General features: G+C 31.0%; 4 protein-coding genes across 5 annotated transcripts; 2 read left to right on the top strand and 2 right to left on the bottom strand.

Moving 5' to 3' along the window:
• Positions 1 to 92: 92 nt before the first annotated feature.
• On the bottom strand, positions 93 to 9,833 carry LOC137932131 (histone deacetylase complex subunit SAP130-like). 2 transcript variants are annotated; one of them, XM_068775708.1, is made up of 12 exons: positions 9,462 to 9,833; positions 8,887 to 9,253; positions 7,418 to 7,567; positions 6,404 to 6,616; positions 5,687 to 5,811; positions 4,511 to 4,781; positions 3,521 to 3,635; positions 2,851 to 3,090; positions 2,104 to 2,189; positions 1,694 to 1,881; positions 696 to 818; positions 93 to 478 (listed from the first exon to the last, which is right to left on the bottom strand). In XM_068775708.1, the coding sequence occupies exons 1-12, from the start codon at positions 9,702 to 9,704 to the stop codon at positions 326 to 328; spliced, it is 2,274 nt and encodes a 757-aa protein (XP_068631809.1). In that variant the 5' UTR covers positions 9,705 to 9,833; the 3' UTR covers positions 93 to 325. The 2 variants fall into 2 exon arrangements, with proteins under 2 accessions (XP_068631809.1, XP_068631811.1); XM_068775710.1 differs by having other exon boundaries at positions 7,418 to 7,540.
• Positions 9,834 to 10,222: 389 nt separating this feature from the next.
• inc (BTB/POZ domain-containing protein inc) lies at positions 10,223 to 11,229 on the top strand. Its single transcript, XM_068775960.1, has 2 exons — positions 10,223 to 10,445; positions 10,529 to 11,229. The coding sequence occupies exons 1-2, from the start codon at positions 10,245 to 10,247 to the stop codon at positions 10,979 to 10,981; spliced, it is 654 nt and encodes a 217-aa protein (XP_068632061.1). The 5' UTR covers positions 10,223 to 10,244; the 3' UTR covers positions 10,982 to 11,229.
• A 180-nt stretch (positions 11,230 to 11,409) lies between these two features.
• Pkn (serine/threonine-protein kinase N) lies at positions 11,410 to 16,355 on the bottom strand. Its single transcript, XM_068775699.1, has 2 exons — positions 14,809 to 16,355; positions 11,410 to 13,523 (listed from the first exon to the last, which is right to left on the bottom strand). The coding sequence occupies exons 1-2, from the start codon at positions 16,113 to 16,115 to the stop codon at positions 11,693 to 11,695; spliced, it is 3,138 nt and encodes a 1,045-aa protein (XP_068631800.1). The 5' UTR covers positions 16,116 to 16,355; the 3' UTR covers positions 11,410 to 11,692.
• A 928-nt stretch (positions 16,356 to 17,283) lies between these two features.
• LOC137932229 (glucose-induced degradation protein 4 homolog) lies at positions 17,284 to 21,492 on the top strand. Its single transcript, XM_068775830.1, has 4 exons — positions 17,284 to 17,664; positions 17,886 to 18,053; positions 18,310 to 18,542; positions 20,745 to 21,492. Exons 1-4 carry the CDS (start codon positions 17,518 to 17,520, stop codon positions 20,806 to 20,808), a joined length of 612 nt encoding a protein of 203 aa, XP_068631931.1. The 5' UTR covers positions 17,284 to 17,517; the 3' UTR covers positions 20,809 to 21,492.
• The last annotated feature ends 14 nt before the right edge of the window (positions 21,493 to 21,506 follow it).

The raw sequence follows: 21,506 nt of genomic DNA, 5'->3' as shown, positions 1-21,506 counted from the left end.
AGAGCCGCATGTTTACTCTCTTTGTAAGGCCAAGTCCCAACAAAAGAAACATTATTAGGTAAATAGGTATTCTAAATAAAAATAACTAAGAAATCAATTAACTATTTATTATTTGCATAAAAATTAATTATCAACTAGATACAACTCATTTCTGTTAGTTCCTTTCACAAATAAACATAATTACAAGTAAATACTATTTACACTTTGTACAATTCGTATTTAGAGTTTGACCCCTGTCTTGACCGCCGTAGATTTGTAGTGATAACAAATACTATTTTTTACATTTTCAGATTGTATTGCAAACAAAAACAAAGGTCATCGTTTGCTACGATTGTGAACGATGTTTTCTAAAACACCGTTTATCTGCTTGGCGAGTCAAAATATCTGACACGAAATTTCTGTGCTTGAATACTCGCAAGATATCTTCACGTGCTTCTTGTATACCTTCACATACGATCTTACTTCGCTGAATGTTGCCCTATAAAATTATTACAAATTATTAAGATATTCAAAATTTTGCGATAAATAAATGTCATAATCTAGGAAATTAATTTTTAAATTTATTCTATTTGTCGATTACAGCACTTATTATGTAATTAAGTCTCGTATATTTTGATAATTTTAGCTTAGTATTTTGATAATATGGGTAATTACTTGAGTAAAAAATTACAAACATTTTTTTTACACAAACTTACCTTAATTAGTTCTAGAAGGGCATGAGAATGAGGTTGTATAGCTGTTAAGGCACGCCCAGATGCATTTTCAAGTGCCCTCAACACACCAGCGAGTTGCTCACCAACATCTGCTTCCAATGATACCTGAACATAATGGTATAAGTTCTGACATGTTGTATACAACATTAGAAAATCAGTAATTCTGTTATGACAAAACAATATTTGGAATTAGTTAAAAATAATTTAAGTTTTGATATTTTAGAGCATTGAAAAGTTGTGATTGGATTTGGATGGGATTGGATTGATTGTTATAGAAAGTATCTATTCACTTATTTATTTATATTATTATTTTACAATGACCACTTATGTACACCATGAGAAGTATGCCAGAAGAGACCAATTTGATAGACGCTATAAGCATATTAAGCTCTACTAATAAGAGACTTAAAGCTATATAGGTTGCAAACGCGCGAGATGACTCATGCTAAGATAAGTTTTTGTGGTCACTTGCACACACAATACCTAGCTTTATTATCCAATTAAGATTTCATTATAGCTTATACTCAAATTATAACAATTTATCTTAAGAAATGTACAATAACAGAAAATGTAAGTAAGAGTAATAGAAAAAAAGTAGACTGTGAGAATATAAGTTAAAATGTATTCTAATTATTTTTATAGTTGTTCATCACTTTGGTGAATCAAAATAAAATAAAAAAGTAATAGCACATGCAAATACACAAGATAATGGGTTTTAGGTGTAAAACCTTCAAAGGGGCGCGAATGAACAGCTCATTTATCAACAAAAAGTTTTTTGTGAAAGCTACACCTATTTCCAATCACTCTGTATAAAATTAATATTTTTTTTCTATTGAAATGCGACAAGTTGTACCATACATTAATTAATATTAAATTAGATAAACATTTGCCCTTTTAAAGCTTTTACATCTATAACCAATCACTTTATAGAGATATTGGTTTGTCAGAGCGCAATGTGTTGTAAATGTTCACGCGGTTACCAGGTCGTCCATCTGCGCGGTGAGGTGGTGTACTTTCCATCCGTCAGCGCTGGCCAGCACATGGCGCTGGCTGGCGATGGCCAGGATGTCGCGTGCGCGCGGCTCGCGCCGCCGGACGTCCGCCGGTCGCACGAAGTGTAGGGCCGTGCCGCGCCACCCGCACACGTACGTCGAGCTCAACTGAGGCCCTGGGTGCAAGCAACACCAATTTTCAAAATATGTTAATCATGCATGCACATGCACTTTTGAATCGTCAATTATTTTAACATTTTTATTAGTGGCCGTTTAATTCAACAGTTTTTTTTTTAAATAAAATTGAATGTGTGATATTTTTTTGGGACTGTGTACATGTAATGGTATATAAAGTCTTAAAGGCTAGTAATAGGCCAAATAACCAAGAATATACTAACGTTTGGGGAGAGGGTTAACAGTAGGCGGAGGTGTGGGCGGCGCTTCTTCTGTGGTGAACTCACACTGCCGCACTTCATTACTCAACCTTTATATAACAAAAAATGAAAATTATATTATGACAACTTATTAACAACAATTATAAGTGAAACAAATTATTAAGAAATTAAAAACAATTCAGATATTTAATCTAATTCAAAACACCCGAAGGCCGTTGAGTTCGAAAGTTTCTCGAATGGCGATCGCGAGCGGGTAGACGCGTAGTTAGTGATCCGGCCATATAGTCACGGGAATAGTAAAAACAGTCATCATTGCGATCTTTGGCGGTGGCAAATGCCTTGTAATGAATAGGCTTCTATTGGCTGTAGTGTATATATATTTTTATATATATATATATATAAAAAAATATATATACACTTATTAAAAACATTATAATTTTGAATTCAATCAAAAGTCAAAAGATTTATAGAAGTGTATTAATTATTAAGTATTCTACAACCTTCAAAAGCTCAGTTGGTTGATTATAAAAATTGGTAAGTTGAAAAAGGGATTTTTAGAATATTGTAAATGCAACCATCTGTAATAATGCTATTTAATTTGTCCAGGTTTGTTTTTGTGAGGATATTTTAATTACTTTCTGTGCTTATGTAGAGGATGCAATGAATTTAAAGTACATACTTTAACACTTTTTAGGCATAACACTGGTTAATAAAAAGAAAAAATAATTGTGTTTATAAATATTATCATACATTTGTTTCCTAGGTTTCTTTCTAGGTGACAGATCGGGTATTGTTCTAGGAGGATCTGGTTCGTCGTGGGGAGGTGATGAGGAAGCTGACATAGTGGTCGATCCAGAGCCCGGCCCGGGTGCTCCAGAAGGAACATCTTCCCAACCGGGCGCAGAGCTGGCTTCACGGTATATACTGATGCTTGGAACATTACTGGCGACGGGTCCACTAGTGGCTATGTTGTTAACTTTTGATGGCGATCTGTGAATATAAATAATAACAATAAAATATATCTACAGAAAACTTATATTAAGGATTTGTCTGTGTCTAGAAGAATTCAAATACAAACAATCTACTCGTATAAGCATTTACAATTTTAAAAAGGGTGATCTCATATAGATTTTACATATTTTATTTATTTACATTTTTCTAATTACCTGTCTAAAGTGAGACACATATTGAAATGCAACAGGCCAATAATTTCTGAAATAACAAATGTGCAGGAGCCGAGAGTAAACAGTGTAAGTAAACAATTTTAATATTCAGTAATCCGAATTTTGAAAATGTTTTTTTTCTTTATCAAAATTTTGTGTGCTGTTTATTGTCTAAACTCAAATTGTTTAAGTTAAGAAACAATCAACCATTTTGATAAAACAATGTAATTGGACCTAAAAATAAAAAATGACCATACCCATCAACTTCTCTTTTCCTCAATATAGAAGGTCTTGGTAATACAGCGGAAGTAACAAGTGATGTCGGCAACTGACGGTTTTCACTTAAGCTTTGGACGGTATTCACAACGCTTACTGTTAAAAAAATAATATACAATTAACATTAACATTAGAAATTATATACATACATATATAAATATACTAGTATAGTAGTAAAAAAAAGTACAACAGGTGGTCAAATTGCAAAAGGCAACTTCTTCTAGACATCCATAGTATAGAAATAGGGAGAAAAACAAGCAACAGGTAGTTAACATGTATGTAGATAATCATACATACATACTTTTATTTGTAAATACATATAGTAAATACATCACATAATTTTAAAGATAACAATAAATAAAAACATAACAAGTTAGATCACACGTACCTCAGAGAGAATAAAGAAATAAACATAAAAAAATATTATTAAAATTTTTAAACCATTTTCTTAAAAACGAGTAGTGATATTTAGTAGTAACATATTCCACATTTGAATAGCCGATGTGACAAAAGACTTGGCCATGAACAATTTAGAATGAGAGAGAAGTAATCCTCCTTATCTTGTTTGTTAAAGACAAAAGCTAATTAATTTACTTAGCCATCTCAATAAAAATCAAAGTTGTTTTTATAGCAAAAGTAAAATAATATTAACGTTTTTAATGTGATGTGGGTCACCTTTCACTAAACCATGAGTATCACCCACCCAAGAGCCATGTATAAAATTCATTAAAAATTTCCTACAAGCCTCATATTGCAAATTTATAACAAAATGCACATATAAGTGAGCCATGTGACCTTGATGCCCTTCCTTGATGTAGTTTAAAATCTAATAAAAATTTAAAGCCTTTCCCTATATTGCTAAAACTAAACGGTAAACATCAAAACTAATCTTTATTTTATATATACATAACAGCATTTTATATACTTTTTTACAAATAAAAAATTTATTGAAAAGTTTTAGCAACACCTACCTTGTACAGATGGCTGGATATGATTGTAAGGCGTCAGAGGACGTGGGAGAGGTTGAATCTGCGCCTGATGTTGCATTGGATGTGATGCCTGATGTTGTGCTTGATGCTGGATTGGATGTTGGACTTGCAATTGTTGGGGATGTTGCACTGGATGTTGAATCTGATGTTGAGGTATGTTGTGCTGGGTACCTCGAGGTACCTCATAATACAGTTGTGAGGGTGCACTGTTGCCAACTACACCCCTGACTCCTACGCTAGCAACACCTACAACCTATAAAATGTAAAACATTATATTTACTTTGTTTTTAATGCAAATCAATAAAGCAAAAACAAACATATACAAAAACAATACAGTAAATTTCAAAACTATTACCTATGTTGATGATGAACGTGCATATTTTATTTAACCAGAAATTATGCTGGTGAAAATGATAAGTATAGCAAAAGATAAAACAAAGTAAATAAATATTAGAAAAGTAATAGGCAAAGACAGCATTATAATAGAGGGTATGTAATATTACTTGAATGTGAAAAAATTCTCGATGTTTGATTTTATAAGGTTTTACAGTGTGACCATGTACCACTTTAATTACTTTATTAAAATTCATGAGAAATATTTTGATCAAAATATTTTTATTAACACATAAAGGTACATGGTAATGTCTAATTTTATTTTCTATAAGCTGATCTGCAACAAAGATCTAACTTTACATATTTTAAAAACAATTTTTTGGAATTTTAACTTAAAATAGCAAAATAGAAACAGTTTTCTTTACAGCTTTTAAGGGGTATATGTCAGAAATGTACATTGATTGAAATATTATAGCATAAAAATTTTCAGTATATATAGTATTCTCACATATACAAGTTGACCCATAAATTAACCATACTAAAAAAAAACAAGAAAGTAAATCTATGCGCCATCTTTTGGTGTCACTTGTCAACATTGCATACTATATATTTTTCAACATGGTCAGTTAGTTGAATATTAATTTTTTGACTCCACTAATATTTGGAGTCGCAAAATAGTAATATTTTTCTTAACCAGGCCATTGTAGTATGTATATTAATCTGTCGTTTTCTGACAGATAGATTATAAAAAGGTACACAAAATATGAATTCTATGAATATATATTTCATCAATTTATGGGACACATAAGAGACTGATTTGAATACCTTAGAAGGTTGATAGTTTCTCTGCAGTAACGGCAAGGGTCGTGGTGGAGTAGCGTTTTGCATGGGCGTGGGTGTCGGAGTCCGAGGGGCGGTACCACGCACGGTGTTTGATATAACGCCGCTTGCTGATGTGTAATAAAATTGTATTAGTAAGATTATAGCATCCGGCAGCTACTATCTTCAGCTAATTTCGCAGTGTTATGTTTTGTAGCATATAATGTTTAATGCTGCTTCAATAAATACAAATTTAGTACTGCAGAAAAGAGCTATTCATGTCATTTGTAATTTAAATTGTAATATTTTCAGGCTAATATTAAATAAATTAAAATATTGACTGTAGCTTATCAATACATGTTTGAAAATTTATAGTATGTTCGCAAAAACATTACAGATTACCAATACCAATTCAATGTGGCTGAAAGCTAGATTTTAACATGATATATATGTATATATTATATATTTAACATTGCTGGATTTTCAATAATTATAAAGTATGTTTGTGAGCTTACTACACTGTAAATGATCTCATAGAAGATAACTAGGGAACAATATGTTACCCCTCAGGGTCGTTTAATTGCTTTTCTTAAATTTCCTTTACTTTAAAAAAATACATAGTCCCGTCGAGTGATATCAACAAGAAATGTAATCCATCACATTTTCACTGTGCTTTAATAGTTTTTTTTTCATCATTACTGTAAGAAACTAAGTAAGACTTACAAGTGAGAACTGTACTGGTTGGCAAACTAATAATAGTTGAATGAGGAGATTGATTAGGCAGGGGAGTTGGTGTTGATACTGGTGCAGGCGTCGGTGAAGCTGATGTAGGCGTAGGCGTTGGAGCACGAGGAGTAGCGCCGCGAGGAATTGCGCCACGTCCTCCATAAACTGACGCACTACGACCTCTACCACTGCTTGACCATGCACCACCACCTGAAATTACATACATAATAAACATACACAAAATATATGGCCGTGTACAGATACAACTTAAAATTTGAACAATGCTAGTTATATTTCTTTTAAAAAAGCTTTGTTAAGCACTTTCAAAAGGTAAAGGCATTGATATAACAAAAATTGAAGCATGTATTTATACATGGACTGCCTGAGAAGAAACTGAACTGAACAAAATGAAGTTGTGTGAATTTAACTAAAGAAAGCAACATTACTTTCCGGTCCCCCCCCCCCCCCTAATATTTACTTCGTCTAAAAAATGATGCATCAACTTTATGTAAAGAAAACCTTGGTTTTACAAACTTTATTCTTAAAATTACAATTAAACTATAAACGTTAACAACTTAAAATTAAATTTTAAATAGGTATTTATTAGAAATTATTACTTGTGTGGTGTAATTGTTTGAAACACTTAACATAAAGGTTCATCAAAAAAGGTAGAAATATTGCTTCACAGTGAGTAAAGTATATATTGTTACATAACTTATTTCACTACAAATAACATATTGAGAGTGTGGTAACTGATCTGAGATCACTCACTTGATTGCATTGAATCTAATTAATATTAAAAATTTATAAAGATATACATAACTTAGAACAATGCTGTTTACAGGCTTAATTGCACTGAAGACAGCAGAGCGCCAACGGCAATTAGTCTAAATCTCTTTACAGTAACAAAGCTCAAGTTCTTATGTTGATAAACTATTTCACCAGATTGGGACCAGTAGATTTTAAATTATACAGCACATAAGCATAAATGAGGGCCATATAGTCCTCTACCTTGATTGGAGGCAGATTGCGATGCTGCTATGGGCGTAACAGGACGAACTGCAAGAGAGGCACCAGCTGCTAAACCTCTTGGCACATGACTTGTCACTCCCTTGCTGACCAGTACTCCACTAGCTGTACTAACATTAACACTCGATAAAACTGAAACATTAAACATGATCTTCCTAAATATTTTGACATTATCACATTGAAATTATAGATTTTTTAAAAATTTACATCTAATTTTAACCTAACTACTACAAACATTATCGCATTGTGTAGAACAAATGCGCTAAAAATATTTCCTAAGCAAATATTTTAATATCGTTCAAACTTTCTTCATTTGCATTTTCACTATTAGTGAATTAAAAAAAGGAACATAATTCACATATTTGCAGTGAAAAATGTCTTTATTTGCCAATCATAAGTACAATAATAAAAGGATTTTAATATATATTCAAACCAATATACTTTGTAAATGCATTCAAACGGACTTCCCCTTATATTGGATAATAGGGAATGTAACCCTGTAATGAATGTTATGGTGTGGTAAATATCAAAGAATCATTAGAAGAACTGAAGCCACACAGATTGAAATTATGATGGAAAAATTGTGGCTCTCACTGCTGAAAATGATTAAGAATCTGTGCAAGTTCAAATTTTAACTGCAAACAGCCAAAAATATTAATGTAATAGGATGACATAAGTTTGAACAGACAGGATTGTGTGACATTCAGAAATTGCTTGAATCGCAAGATCAAGGTTAAACTGAAATGAACTTGGAGGAAACATCACAGCCCATTGAAGAAGAGGCTTTGACAAAAACTGGAAATATGACATTTAATTTGAAAATTCAAGTGAAGGTTTAAGAATGGCAAATAAGCTTTGAGATTGGCAACAACTTTGATCCATGTATGGAACAAAGTCTCATTTATAAAAGGCAAATTGTTTATACAAATGCTGTGTATCAGTCTGAATTGAAGAAGCTTTTAAAAACTGCCAAGCACAAGAATATCACAAAATTCTTCTGATCATTTTTTAAACCTCAATATAAATAATCAAAAATTTCAAAAACCGCAATTATATTGACTTTTTATATTTATTTGTTTTTTTTTTATTTCTCATTTAGGAACATATGCACTATATAATGCCATATAAATTACCATGCCATATTTATGGTTTCTGTATTTGCAGCATATTAATCAAACATATATCTAGTGAATAACATGCTTTTACATCATGAGTAAGACAAAAAATCAACCTTGAAGAAATGATAAAGAGATACAATTGTCAAAAATCTATAAGTTTAATTATTAATGTGGATTACCTTTCAAAAATGAGAATTTTGTTGTAAACATTGATAACTTCAGTTTAGTTCATTAAGAAATGAAGGTTTGATTGTGCTGTTAATTATTGGACTAATTACTATTTTCAAGAATTTTCATTCACAATTAATAAGGAATTATTTAAAAATATCTCACCTGGTCTATTATTGTGGTGATGAGGTGGAAGCACCCTGACACTTGATGGTAGTGTTCTAACTGAAGAATTCACTACTAAACCACCAGATCCACTCACTAGTTGCCCGCTGACATTAAGAACCTGAGTTCCACTAATAGAAGTAGCCACATTTCCAGGTATATTATTAGACACACTGGAATTTGAAATTTGTCCAGATAACTGGCTTCCTTGACTTATAATCTGTGTTCCTGGGCTTATTATTTGGCCGCTAGGGCTTATCAATTGTGATTGTGTTATAATTTGTGATGTTTGTCCTATTAACTGTGATCCTTGACTAATTATGGGGGTCCCTTGGATTATTGGTGGTCCGCTTACAATCATCTGTGGCTGTAATATAAGATTCGACCATTATACTTAAGTTTTATAATTTCCATGAAGTTTAAATAATAAGACAAACTAATTATTAGTATCAATAATTGTTGTAAAATTTTTATCAACATAATTTGGTTTTAAATTCAGTCATTGGTAATGCTTATTGATAATAAGTGTATTCGTTAATAATGTTATAAGCGATAGAACGGATAATGAAACTTACTTGAGACGAAACACCAGGAGTCATGATTTGTGCAGCTGTACGCATTAATCCAACAGAGCCCGCGTGAGTAATTAATTGGCTAGATCCTGATGTTTTAGGTTGCCCCGTAATTAAGTGAGCCATTTTCACTTCAGTATTCGACATGCTTTTCACAATAGTAATCTTTTGTGGAGCTACAGCCAAATCTATAGGATACATTTTTCCAGTTGAGCTTGATCTGTCGTTTTCTATATTATTGCTCATTATGATTAACTTGTTAATATTAATTTATGAAAATAACAATCTATATGAATACATTTTAACAGTTATTTTTATTAGAAACAATCATAACCGTAATTACTTTCGAAATGAATTACTAAAATAAAAATTCGAACTTTCTGTGACGGACGAAAGTAAGCTTCCCATAGACAATCATAAAGATTAAATAAATAAAAACAAACCAAATTTATAGTGATCATTTAAGCTCGCAAGCACACAAAAAGTAAAATTATAGTATAATAACAGAATATTAAGGCTACAATATGAATCAAGGTATAATGTTTGAGGTGTCGGGAAAAATAACTAGTCTAAGAATAGTGATTATGTAAAAATAACACAGAAATTAAACTGTTAATACTGAGTCACTCTTAACTTTTCGTTACGATTAATTAAAGTTAATACTCTTTTTTCAATAATAAAATGTCGTAACGAAATTAAATGTCAACATTTTTAAGAATCGGTATATGAAAGTCGAAATAGGTACTACAAAACACGTAAAAAATTTGAGTCTATGCTTTCACAACCATGGCGGATCTGATACATGATGGTGACTATTTAAAAGAAAATACACAAACATTTAACAATGAAAGGCGAAGTAGTAAGCAATGGGTTAAACTAAATGTTGGAGGAACTTACTTCTTGACCACAAAGACAACATTATCCAGAGACCCTAATTCCTTTCTTTATCGATTGGTTCAAGAGGACAGTGACTTGATTTCAGACAGGGTTAGTATTCATTTTAGTTTTGTTTATATTGTTAAATAAAATGATTTCACATGGTCATAAATAATTTAAAGATGATATTTCAGGATGACACCGGTGCATATTTAATAGACAGAGATCCAACGTATTTTTCTCCTGTATTAAACTATCTTCGACATGGTAAACTGGTTATCAACAATGATATTGCCGAGGAAGGCGTTTTGGAAGAAGCTGAATTTTATAATATAACAGAGCTTATAAGATTAGTTAAAGAAAGAATATGTACGCGGGAGAGACGACCACTAAAAGATTCCAAAAAGCATGTGTATAGAGTTTTACAATTTCATGAAGAAGAATTGACGCAAATGATGTCAACCATGTCAGACGGGTGGAAGTTTGAGCAGTTGATTAATATTGGCTCACAATATAATTATGGCAATGATGAGCATTCTGAATTTCTATGTGTTGTAAGTAGAGAATGTGGAAATTCTTTAAACAGTAATGATATTGAACCTACAGACCGTGCTAAAGTGCTTCAGCACAAAGGCTCCAGGATGTGAACTCTTCTTTAACAAATGCAATAAAATGGTATTTGAGACTTAGTTGTGTGTGAATTGTGTACATAGTGAATGTTTTACCTGACTCATTTTTGAATTTGTCTGTTTTGATCACCTTTAAGTAAACAATTAAATTTAGTAAAATGCTATAAAATTTGATATTTGTATCTTGATTTTAATTATGTATTTAATCAAATACTCATCAATGTTGGAGTGTTTTCAAATCATTTAATTAAAATGTTAATAAAGAAAAACTGTTGTAAATAGACAATTACTCTACAAGTTTGTTTTTATGCTTTTCTCATACAACAAAACAATAATTAGAATAAGTTAAAATACGCAACATATATTGATAATACTATTTGAATAAGTAAACAATTGACTGAAAACAAAGATTTATTTGACACACCTTTGCTTAATAATAACAATTTCATTCTGAGTTAATCATTTTTAAAACTACATAAACATGATGTTTAAAAAAATAAAGATTAACATTATTTCAAAATTATGGTCTTAAATTACAGTTTATTAATTATAAAATATTGCATTTAACTGCATTAAATACAAGTTAAACTGAGTATCTGTTCAGACACCCTTGTATAACCATTAGATAGATATCAAAATACAGAAATTCACTCTCAGTTGTAAGGCAAAGGGGGTTTATTGTTTTCAAAATTATGAAATTATACTATATTAATAACAACATTTTGCTTCTTAGCACCAGTCTGCCATATATGTAAAATCTTGGAACAACTTATGGTCCGTAGCACTTAAGGGGCGGGGTTCTTTTGGTGGGGTCAATACAGGTGCCTCGGAGGTAAATTCACTGTCAAAGTTACTTACATCTTCTAGATTGTTAATAGTTGGCACAAATGGTGGTTTGACTTTGCGGAGGAGAAGCTGTTCCCAGTTAACATTACGGAAGAATGCTTGTTTCTTAACATCTTCAGCATCCCTTTCAGAAGAACCCAAACGTCTCTCTGGATTTTTTCTTAACAAACGTCGCATTAATGCTATGGCCTCCAAAGATAAGGTTCTTGGATAACGAATTTCATCATTAACAATTGAATCAAATACTTCTCCTTCATCTTCACCAGGGAATGGTGATTCACCAACTAACATTTCAAAAATGAGAACACCAAGACCCCACCAATCAACTGCTCTAGTATAGGATGTTTCAGTTAATACCTCTGGAGCTAAAAATTCGGGTGTACCGCAGAATGTACCAGTACGATCACCCCATCCCATACCTTCTTTGCATAAACCAAAATCAGCAATTTTAACATATCCCTCAGTGTCAAGTAATAAGTTATCCAGTTTTAGATCTCTATAAATAATGTTATTTTCATGTAAATACTGTAGGCCTAATACTACACAAGCTGCATAAAATACTGCCCTAGGTTCAGTAAACACATCAGTATGAATATGCATCATTAGATCACCTCCTGCCGCATACTCCATCACAAAACAGACATGTTGATCTGTCTGGAAACATGCAAATAAATTAACCAAAAATGGATGTCTTATAGCATTAGCTACCTCGAAAATTCTCTTCTCGGACAAAAGTGAATCCACTTCATCCCTAGCAATTATATCACTCTTCTTTAAAGCTTTTATTGCAAAATATTCATTTGTAGGTTTGTACTGTGATAAAATTACTTTTCCAAAGTGACCCCTTCCCAAAACACTAAGCAGTCTGAAGCTCTCCATTGACATTTCACCAGATTGTCTTCTAGAATCCATTTCTTTACCTAATGTTTCAATAACAGAAGAAGAGCGCGACGACGATAATCTCATGTTGCTTGTAATTTCAACAATTTGATCTTCATTACTAGGATATTCCAGAACGAGTTTAGGAGAAGGTGATGGCGGGTACTCTACTAAGGGTGTGTTGCAAGAGGGTGTTTGTGGATCCTTTGGAATATAATTATCTCTAGTGTATGAGTCTTCCAAAAATGCAAAAGCTTCTTGCAGTTCTCTTTCCATCCGTAGAGTTGATACGTTGGGAGGAGGAAGCAATGGCAAGGATGGTTTTGGTGGGGGTGTAATAGGCATTTGTGGTGTGATTGGAGAGGCAGGTAAACCTAAAGGTCGAACACCAGCCATACCCACAAGAGTTGCATTAGGATTTTCTATATCTTTAGTATCAATGGGTGTTGGTTCATAGATGTGTTGCTGTTGCGGCTGACTTGTAATATGAGCTGTTTGAATGTTCTGAATTGATGGCGAAGAACGTTTCAAAAGTCTGCCAAGAATAACTGCAGGAATATGCATCTCACCATATGGAGGTCTTGGGATGTTTTTTCCTTGTTGTTTTATTATTTTTCTTTGACGTTGCAGTTTAGGTTTTCTTGATATGATAGGATTCAAGAATTTGATTTCAGCAAACAAAAGACCTTGTGGTTCTAACTCTAGGGCCATTCCATGCCGAATATCATCTATAAATTCTTCCAATCTTAAAAATTTTACTCCACAAAGCCCACGCCAATCTTTCCAGTGCACACCAATTTCTAGCTCCCTTGATTTATCCAGTTTTATTGTAAATCTGAAAGCCAATAAAAATTACATTCTAAATACATTCATATAAAGAGATTTAAAAAAAATGTTTATCCTAAAACTATAAATAGGTGATTGCTTATAGTTGAAAAAAATTCTAAAGGGTAAATGTAACTAATTTACTAGCAAAAAGCTTTAAAGCTCTTACACCTGTTTTCAAACATATATTTTATAAAAAGTGGTCACTCTGAAATATGTTACATTAGTTTATTTTTTCTATTGGAATATATCAGGCCAATAACCACTAGCAATATAGTTTACATACAATATAGGGACAGATAGTAAACAATTACTAATTTAATTGTGCTAACCTGAATTTTGGAAATGATTTTTTATGCATTACATAATTTACTATTTTTGAAACCACAGATTAATGGACAAGGCATATCTAACATCAATTGTTAGGAAATACAATATTTATATCATAAATAGAATATCTTCCTTTATCATTAACTGGTAAAAGAATATTGATTATTTTTTGAGACATAAGAATAAGTATTTAGAGAAATTCTTTTGCTATATAAATATGACAATCAGATATTATAACTTGCTAGTACTAATGATAAATCAAAATTTTCCTTTTCAAGGGAAAAATGGATGGAGATATTAAAAAATTGTTGTTTTTAAGGACTGTGCTTGCTTTTGTTTTCTTATTCAATTAATGGAGCAGTAAATTATCATTACATATGTAATGAATGTTGTTATGTATGTAACAAACTTATTAGTATGTATTATATTGTACTATGTTTATATAACAAAGTTACTTGTGTCACTACTGTCTTAGTCATAGAATAAATATGAGAACATTGCCTACTGATAAGATTAGGTAAGTAATCATGTTAAGTCAGGACTCACAAAGATAACAATTCAAGGAAAAGGGAGGTACTGGTATTTTAAGGGATGTAGTGCAAGAGTTATTTTAAGTAAAATAAAAAATTTTACTATTTTATTGCTAAGTGTAGGAGTTAATTAGGGTTTTAGTAAATTATTTTAAGTATAAAAAAACTGTTTACTTCTAAAAGTTGCAAAATTAAATAATTATTTAAACTTAAAGCAATCAAATGTGACAATTTTATTATAACAAAATTATAGTTTTTCATCAACTATAAATGATGCTGCTTCCTTAAAGTTCTGTTTGACCCATAAGATTGAACTGTCTTCTATATATAAAAATGTTTGTGGTTTGTGGTGTGTGATAATCCAAATCTCTTATCATTAATCCAAAAGTTATAACTTTGTTATAGGTTACAATAGAATAAATTATTAAATATTACCTCTGGTCCCAGGCTTGTTGAGAACAGGGCCTCCAGCTAGTTTGAGCCACTGTGTGGTTATCTAATTTCAAGACAGCCATAATCTCATTACTTGTATCTTCTTTGATACTGTATGTGTACTTCATTGAATTCCGAATTGTTACACCTTTCACAAAAGATTTCAAATCTGAAGGGCTGGCAAGGGGATCACGTCGGCTACGACCAGGCACTTCCTCCAAGAGATCTTGGCAGCCCATTAATCTTACCTCAAGGGTACCAGTCACTTGCACACATGGACTGATCATCGGAGTTGGAGACATAAATTGGGTCCTTGACCCAGATCCCCAAGACAGGCTGACATAACCAGGACTTGATCCAGTACTGCGTAACTCATGTCCTAGTTCTATAAATGCAGGACATTCTACTGGAAGTTCCTGGCGACGCATATCCAAAGATAAACGTAGCAAATCAAGTTTTTGAGTTGACTCTAAAAGACTTGTTTGCGCTTCCTGCAATGCTTTTTTATCTGTTACCTTTTTATCACTTTGCAATAGTCTAATAGCATTTTTAGACCCTTCAACAACTGCTGCTTCTATACGCAGACGATTTCTAAGTTCAGCTATTCTTTCATCAAGCAATGGATCTACACCACTCATGTCTGAAGTTCGACCATCACCATTTGCACCGGCATTATCTTCCTTTTGTTGCTTACTCATTTTAGATATACGAAGCTTAAGGTATTCAATTTTGTCTTTAGAATCGGCAAGCATTTGATGTGCTTCAGCTAAAAGCTTTTTATCACGGGACTGGTTACTACTGCTTATACTTTGTATCATATTTTCTGCACCTTGTTTGACTTTAAGCTCAATGTTGAGTTGCTTTTCAAGTGATGCCAACTTACGATCAGCAGTACCCTCGCCCAGTTGCCGTTGCTGTTGTGCCGCTTCCGACGCCAGTATAATTTCTTCATCATAAGATAAATCCTCTGGTGAGGTGGGAGTAGACTGTCCGCGAGAAAGAAGTAGTTGTGATTCGAGTTCTTGTAAATCGGATTTGAGTTCATTTACTTTTAAATTAGCTTGCTTTACAATATTCGCGACGTCAGAAAGTGATTTCCGATCGGTGGCAACTTCACGCAGTTTTTCTGCGCCTTCCTTTATTTTCAACTCTTTACGTATTTCCCTACGTATGACATCCTTGAGTTCCTCCAGCTTAGACGGCAATGCTATTTCTGGAATACATTCCGTCTTAATTCCATATTTAATACCCAGTTCATAGAGGACAGGGTGTCGAATATAATCGCTATGATAATAACCTGGCTCTGCCATAATTGAGGATGCACAGAGAAATGTCAGTTAACCATAATTAAGTGAGAAAATATCACTACTATTGCTTTTGGATCACAAAACGTACATGGAGATATGGCGCTTTATAACAATTATACTTTTCACATTCATAAAAGAAATCATGATGTTAATACAACAAATATAAAGACATTTGTTAATTTATATTACAAACCAAAACAATTTATAAACAAGTTCGGTCAACGAAACCTACGAAACGATGAAACCCTACCATCATACCATAGATTTATAGATGACGTATACCAGAATAAAATTAGCAGGGCTCTATTTATTATTTCTGTAAGGAATTTATATTTTATTTAAATATTTAATTCCTATAATAGGTATGTACATCCGTGCATGTTTATGCAACCTATTATATTATAAATAACAACTTTATTGGAAATGTACGATGAAATCTCATCCCCGTGTTTAATTTTATACGTATCAATTCAACAGTAATTATAAAATCGTTAGCACAATGAGTACTGTGTTACTGCAAAATATGTGCAAACTTGTCAAAAAATGTATGCAAAATGTATGCAAAATTAAGCTATAAACACATTTTGCGTATAAACATTTTGTTTCTGAATTTAACATTACTTCATTGATAATTTTTAGATCATTATAATCATCACATAGAAAGTAAATAACTTCTTGAAATAGCCATGATGTTCATTTTCTTTATATTTTAATAAAACAAAAATATCACATAATATTTCTGTTACATATATTACCTTTTATTAGAATTTATAAGATTTATCATTTATAAGATTTTAGATTCCATTTAAAATTTTACACGCGTTAAAATAATAATTTTAACCTAGATTACTTTTAAACGTAAAATATTTATTTAATAGAATGATGTTTGGATTATAGTTTCTAATTGTAAAAGTTGACACAAAATCATCATTTACTTAAATTGTTTCAGTGTAAACTACTTCTTGGAAACATAATTTTCTGTAATACAAAGGTTCACACATTTAATATAATTCATTTTAAATATCAGTTTACGTACGAATAATATCTATATTAATATTTTTTTTACATATATTCTTTTTAATTTATTTGGAAGGACAACTAGTAATAAATGGTAAAATATATTTAGTATCTGTTCTTTTCACTTGACACTTACAAAAAATCTTAGTGGATTAATTACATGTTATTTTCTTGTAAATATTAAAACGTTGATTCCGGTTTTCTTTAGTTTGATGTTTATATTTGCCTGAAATAGCGTTTTAAATCGTATATGTATGCTTCATATAGAATTTACTAGAAACTCGGAAGTCCGTGTCAAAACCAAAATAGACATTAAATTGGTTGTCAAATAAATGTCATTTCATACTGTATTTTATGAAAGATCGGCCACCGTTTTAATGGAAAAATAATGCCAGTAAAAGTTGATATAACTCCACCACCTCCAGCAAACTCAAAACAACCAGGTGTAACGAAATCGCTGCTTTATAACGGCTCCAAATTCCAAGGGCATCAAGCATCCAAAGGGAATTCATACGAAGTCGAAGTAGTCTTACAGGTTAGTTTTTAAAAACAAAGTACGCAAATAAACAAAATTAATCAGATTGTTCCAGATGACAGATTGTTGAGTATTTAAACTATCTTTTATTTATTGTCTCTTTATTTACGCGTGGCATGTATTTGTTTTGTTTTTAATAACAAGTTTAAAAACATTAAATAGTGTGGTAACAGATGTTGGCATTATCTGGTTTTTAATTATATAATGGAATATAATTTCAGCATGTCGATGAAGAAAATTCATACCTTTGTGGTTATTTAAAAATCAAAGGACTCACGGAAGAATTTCCGACGCTTACAACATTTTTCGATGGGGAAATTATATCAGCAAAATATCCCTTTCTTACACGAAAATGGGATGCAGATGAGGATGTTGACAGAAAACATTGGGTAGGTACAAATTCAATTGACAATTTGTAAAGGTACCATTTTTTCTAATTCTTGTAATCATACTGATGTTTAGAAACAGCTATATTAATCAAAAAAGGAACATCTTTAAAGTAACATTACTTACAATAGAAATCTATTATTAAAAGTCAAAAATACATCTTCATATGAATTTTATTATAAATTGTACACTTTTGTTTGAAAATTGGTAACCTACATTGTAATTTTTTGTTACAAGTTAATTATGCTTGTTTTTCAGAGTAAATTTGACCTGTTTGTACCATATTTGAAGACATTTAATTCAGACTCATTTGACTATGAGTCCCTTGCAAAAGCGGATTATGTGTTTATGAGATGGAAAGAACATTTTTTAGTGCCAGATCATACAATTAAGGATATAAATGGTGCTTCATTTGCTGGGTTCTATTATATATGCTTCCATAAGTCTGCTGCCACAATAGAGGGTTATTACTATCACAGAAGTTCTGAATGGTGAGCTAAATTGAATGAGATATTTTGCCTTAATATTAATAGTTTTAGTGAAATTAGAGCAAGGCAATATTTATTTTATGGATGAATAATAAAATTATTAATTTAAACTTGTGAATTTTGATGAGAAGGCATAAAATTCTGATAACAAGATAATAATTTTTTTATGTATTAATAATCTGTTTGATAGGACATACACACTTGAAAGTTAAAAGAATATTTGAAGTAAAACCTAGTAACAAAGACAAATAATAGACAGAAATACCCAATATAAATAACATAATATCTATTCACATTGTTAATTTTTTTACATGTTATGAATTTTTTTGTGAAAATTTTGATTTTCCATAGTAGGTTCATTTTTTATTGTAATAAGGTACATCATGGTAAAGATTTTTTTTATTTTAGTTATTGATTGAATGAATGAATTTCAATACACTTTATAAATAATTTAAATGTGTGCAAAATCAGACATTGGTAAATATTTTCTTATATAATGTTAATATTTAAAATACTTATAGTTTAAGCAATTTGTTATGGATATTATCTTTTTTAGCAACAAATGTGTAGTTATATCATAGTTAAGTTTAAATCATGTAATGCTACTAATAAAATACAAGTTAAATATTTAATGAAAAAAAAATTGTTCATCTTATAAAACTTTAGAACATAATTGAAATCTTAGATACTCACAATAAAATTCTAGTAAACATAAGCATGGTTTTAAATTCAGGGCTAATGGCCAAAGCTTTATTAAGCTTGAAAAATATTTCATTTCCATAAATTGTCCTATAAGAAAAAGATTATATTGTATCCATTTTGTAAAAGATTTGAAAATGAAGATTGTGGGATAAATTAAGATTATTAGAAGCCAAGACCTATTACTGTAAAGGGTTAGTTTTTAATATTGTTACAAATAAATACTATAGATGTTTGTTAATAAAATTGGTAGAGAAAAAGTCTGCTTGTTTGCTAATATTTTGTCTGTAGACAGAAACAATAGAGTTTGTTCTTTATTGCTGGAAAATTCAACTAAGAGTGAAACCATGTTTTTCTAGATTATTAACATGGTGAGATATAGGAGGCTATTATTATCTTATTAGAAAGTATAGATACCTTTTTTTAATAAAATGTTCACTGTAACATTTGTGGAATGCTTGATTCAGGGATATTCAAAAGGCAACAAGTTTAATAAGGTATTGAACCTTTGAATAAAAAACCAGGGCGATGGATTGAAATTAAAAATATAACATTAATACTACTACTTACAGCAGTTGACAAATTTCACTGGCTTTGTCACTAAATGGCAATTCTTAAGTATTTATTGTGTTCTGGTTGGTGAGTGATTGTGAAATTACTGGGCTATTGGGATTATACTTATGTCCCAATATGCTGTTTATATGTTTAACGAGATACTGTAATGCTGTATTTGTAGATTAACTATCCATGTTCACCTTTTGCCATGTCATCACTATCTAATAGAAAGGACTAAATAAACATTGTGTTTAAGTTATAAAGATGATATATCTTCTGGTTTTGTTTTTGAGCATTGTATAAAAATATTACAACTGAATGAAAAAAAATTAACCTATTTCAGTTGCTGTTTTGACTTGAAGTGAATGTATAATTTTGCTGTTAAAGTTATTATGTTGTTTATATTGGGTGTCAAATGAATTCATACATATTTAATCATATGGTCGGGAATTTTCCTAAAGAATTAATTTTATAGCAGTTAATGCTTATAAAGAGAATTGGATGTTCTCAAAAGCCTAGACTTTGCTTAGTGTTATTAAAAAAATGTATAAATTTTTTTCCAGTAGTTCTTGTTATGATTAAATCAAAATTTGGAAATATGATAGCTGCATTTTAGGATGTCATGCTTACCTTTATGAAGATAATTTATTTATAGCTATATATCTATGAACTACCTAGTGTTGGCCCTTGTCTATGAAATACCATTTGTCATAAAAAAATTGAAAGTGGTTGCCATTATCAAATTAAATGTGACTTTGGTGATTGATCCTGAGAGCGTAATAAAAATATAATGCAGGGAAGACAAATGAATAACAGACAATATAGTTTTAAAACATTTGTCAATAATTTTTTTGTAAATTGTAAAAAAAAAATATCAAAAACCACCTATTGTATAAATGAGGACTGAATACTTTAAGCATTATTACATCTTTATTATTTAAAAATTTTCAGGTATCAATCCTTGACTTTAAGTCATGTCCCGGAACACAGCATACAAATTTACGAGTTCAGATGAAATGAAGAAATGGAGACATAGATTTTGTTCAATATTTGTTTCCAGTAGTACTTACATATTTTTAAGCCGTAACTTCTTGACACCTTCAAAAAGACAAAGTACCATTGATAAGTTTGTGGCAGGAACTGCAGCTGGGTGCTTTTAAAGAGATAATACTCTGAACAAAAACCTAGTTAATATTTTACCATACTCATTACAATATTTTGAGCTGTTCTTGCATATATGTACTCAATGTTGTTTTTAAGTTTTACTGAATAACATGCAAAGTCTCACTTATGAGAGGATGTGTTGTGTGTCACCAAAATTTCTTAAGTATTTTAGTTGTGATATTTTGTACAAAATATTTACGTTTAAGTTTAAATATGTTTAATTTTGAAATACCTTGGTGACATTTGTTATAAGAGAACAATATGGTAATTGTTTTCATTTATTTTTTTGTAATCAAACTCAGTAAATCAAATGTTTTAAAATGATTTTAAGATAAAAATTTTATATTGCATATTATGTCAGAATAATTCTTACCTGTTTTTTAATCATGTTTATATTGGTTAATATCTTTAGTATTGCAATGTTTCTCTTGGAGTGGACATTCTTCACAATTTGAGTAGAATATTGTATATGCAAGAGCAGAGAATCTCGTACAATATTTGAACAATATCATTTCTTATATGTAGGTTTAATAGTTCATACAGTCTTTA

This window comes from Battus philenor, unplaced genomic scaffold (assembly GCF_028537555.1).
Source record: "Battus philenor isolate CCGP_79_NKW_IND1 unplaced genomic scaffold, ilBatPhil1.0.hap1 SCAF_9, whole genome shotgun sequence".
NCBI lineage: Eukaryota > Metazoa > Arthropoda > Insecta > Lepidoptera > Papilionidae > Battus > Battus philenor.
This window is presented reverse-complemented; position numbering and strand designations above follow the sequence as displayed.

Bases quoted from the DNA above. Each gene is read 5' to 3' on its own strand.
- LOC137932131 (XM_068775708.1), bottom strand. From the start codon at position 9,704: ATGAGCAATAATATAGAAAACGACAGATCAAGCTCAACTGGAAAAATG. The intron at 9,254-9,461 runs GTAAGTTTCATT...CTTATATTACAG, and splicing joins CTCCTGGTGTTTCGTCTCAA to CCACAGATGATTGTAAGCGG. The intron at 479-695 runs GTAAGTTTGTGT...ATAATTTTATAG, and splicing joins CCCTTCTAGAACTAATTAAG to GGCAACATTCAGCGAAGTAA.
- inc (XM_068775960.1), top strand. From the start codon at position 10,245: ATGGCGGATCTGATACATGATGGTGACTATTTAAAAGAAAATACACAA. The intron at 10,446-10,528 runs GTTAGTATTCAT...ATGATATTTCAG, and splicing joins GTGACTTGATTTCAGACAGG to GATGACACCGGTGCATATTT.
- Pkn (XM_068775699.1), bottom strand. From the start codon at position 16,115: ATGGCAGAGCCAGGTTATTATCATAGCGATTATATTCGACACCCTGTC. The intron at 13,524-14,808 runs GTAATATTTAAT...ATTGGCTTTCAG, and splicing joins CAACAAGCCTGGGACCAGAG to ATTTACAATAAAACTGGATA.
- LOC137932229 (XM_068775830.1), top strand. From the start codon at position 17,518: ATGCCAGTAAAAGTTGATATAACTCCACCACCTCCAGCAAACTCAAAA. The intron at 18,054-18,309 runs GTAGGTACAAAT...CTTGTTTTTCAG, and splicing joins ATGTTGACAGAAAACATTGG to AGTAAATTTGACCTGTTTGT. The intron at 18,543-20,744 runs GTGAGCTAAATT...AAAAATTTTCAG, and splicing joins TATCACAGAAGTTCTGAATG to GTATCAATCCTTGACTTTAA.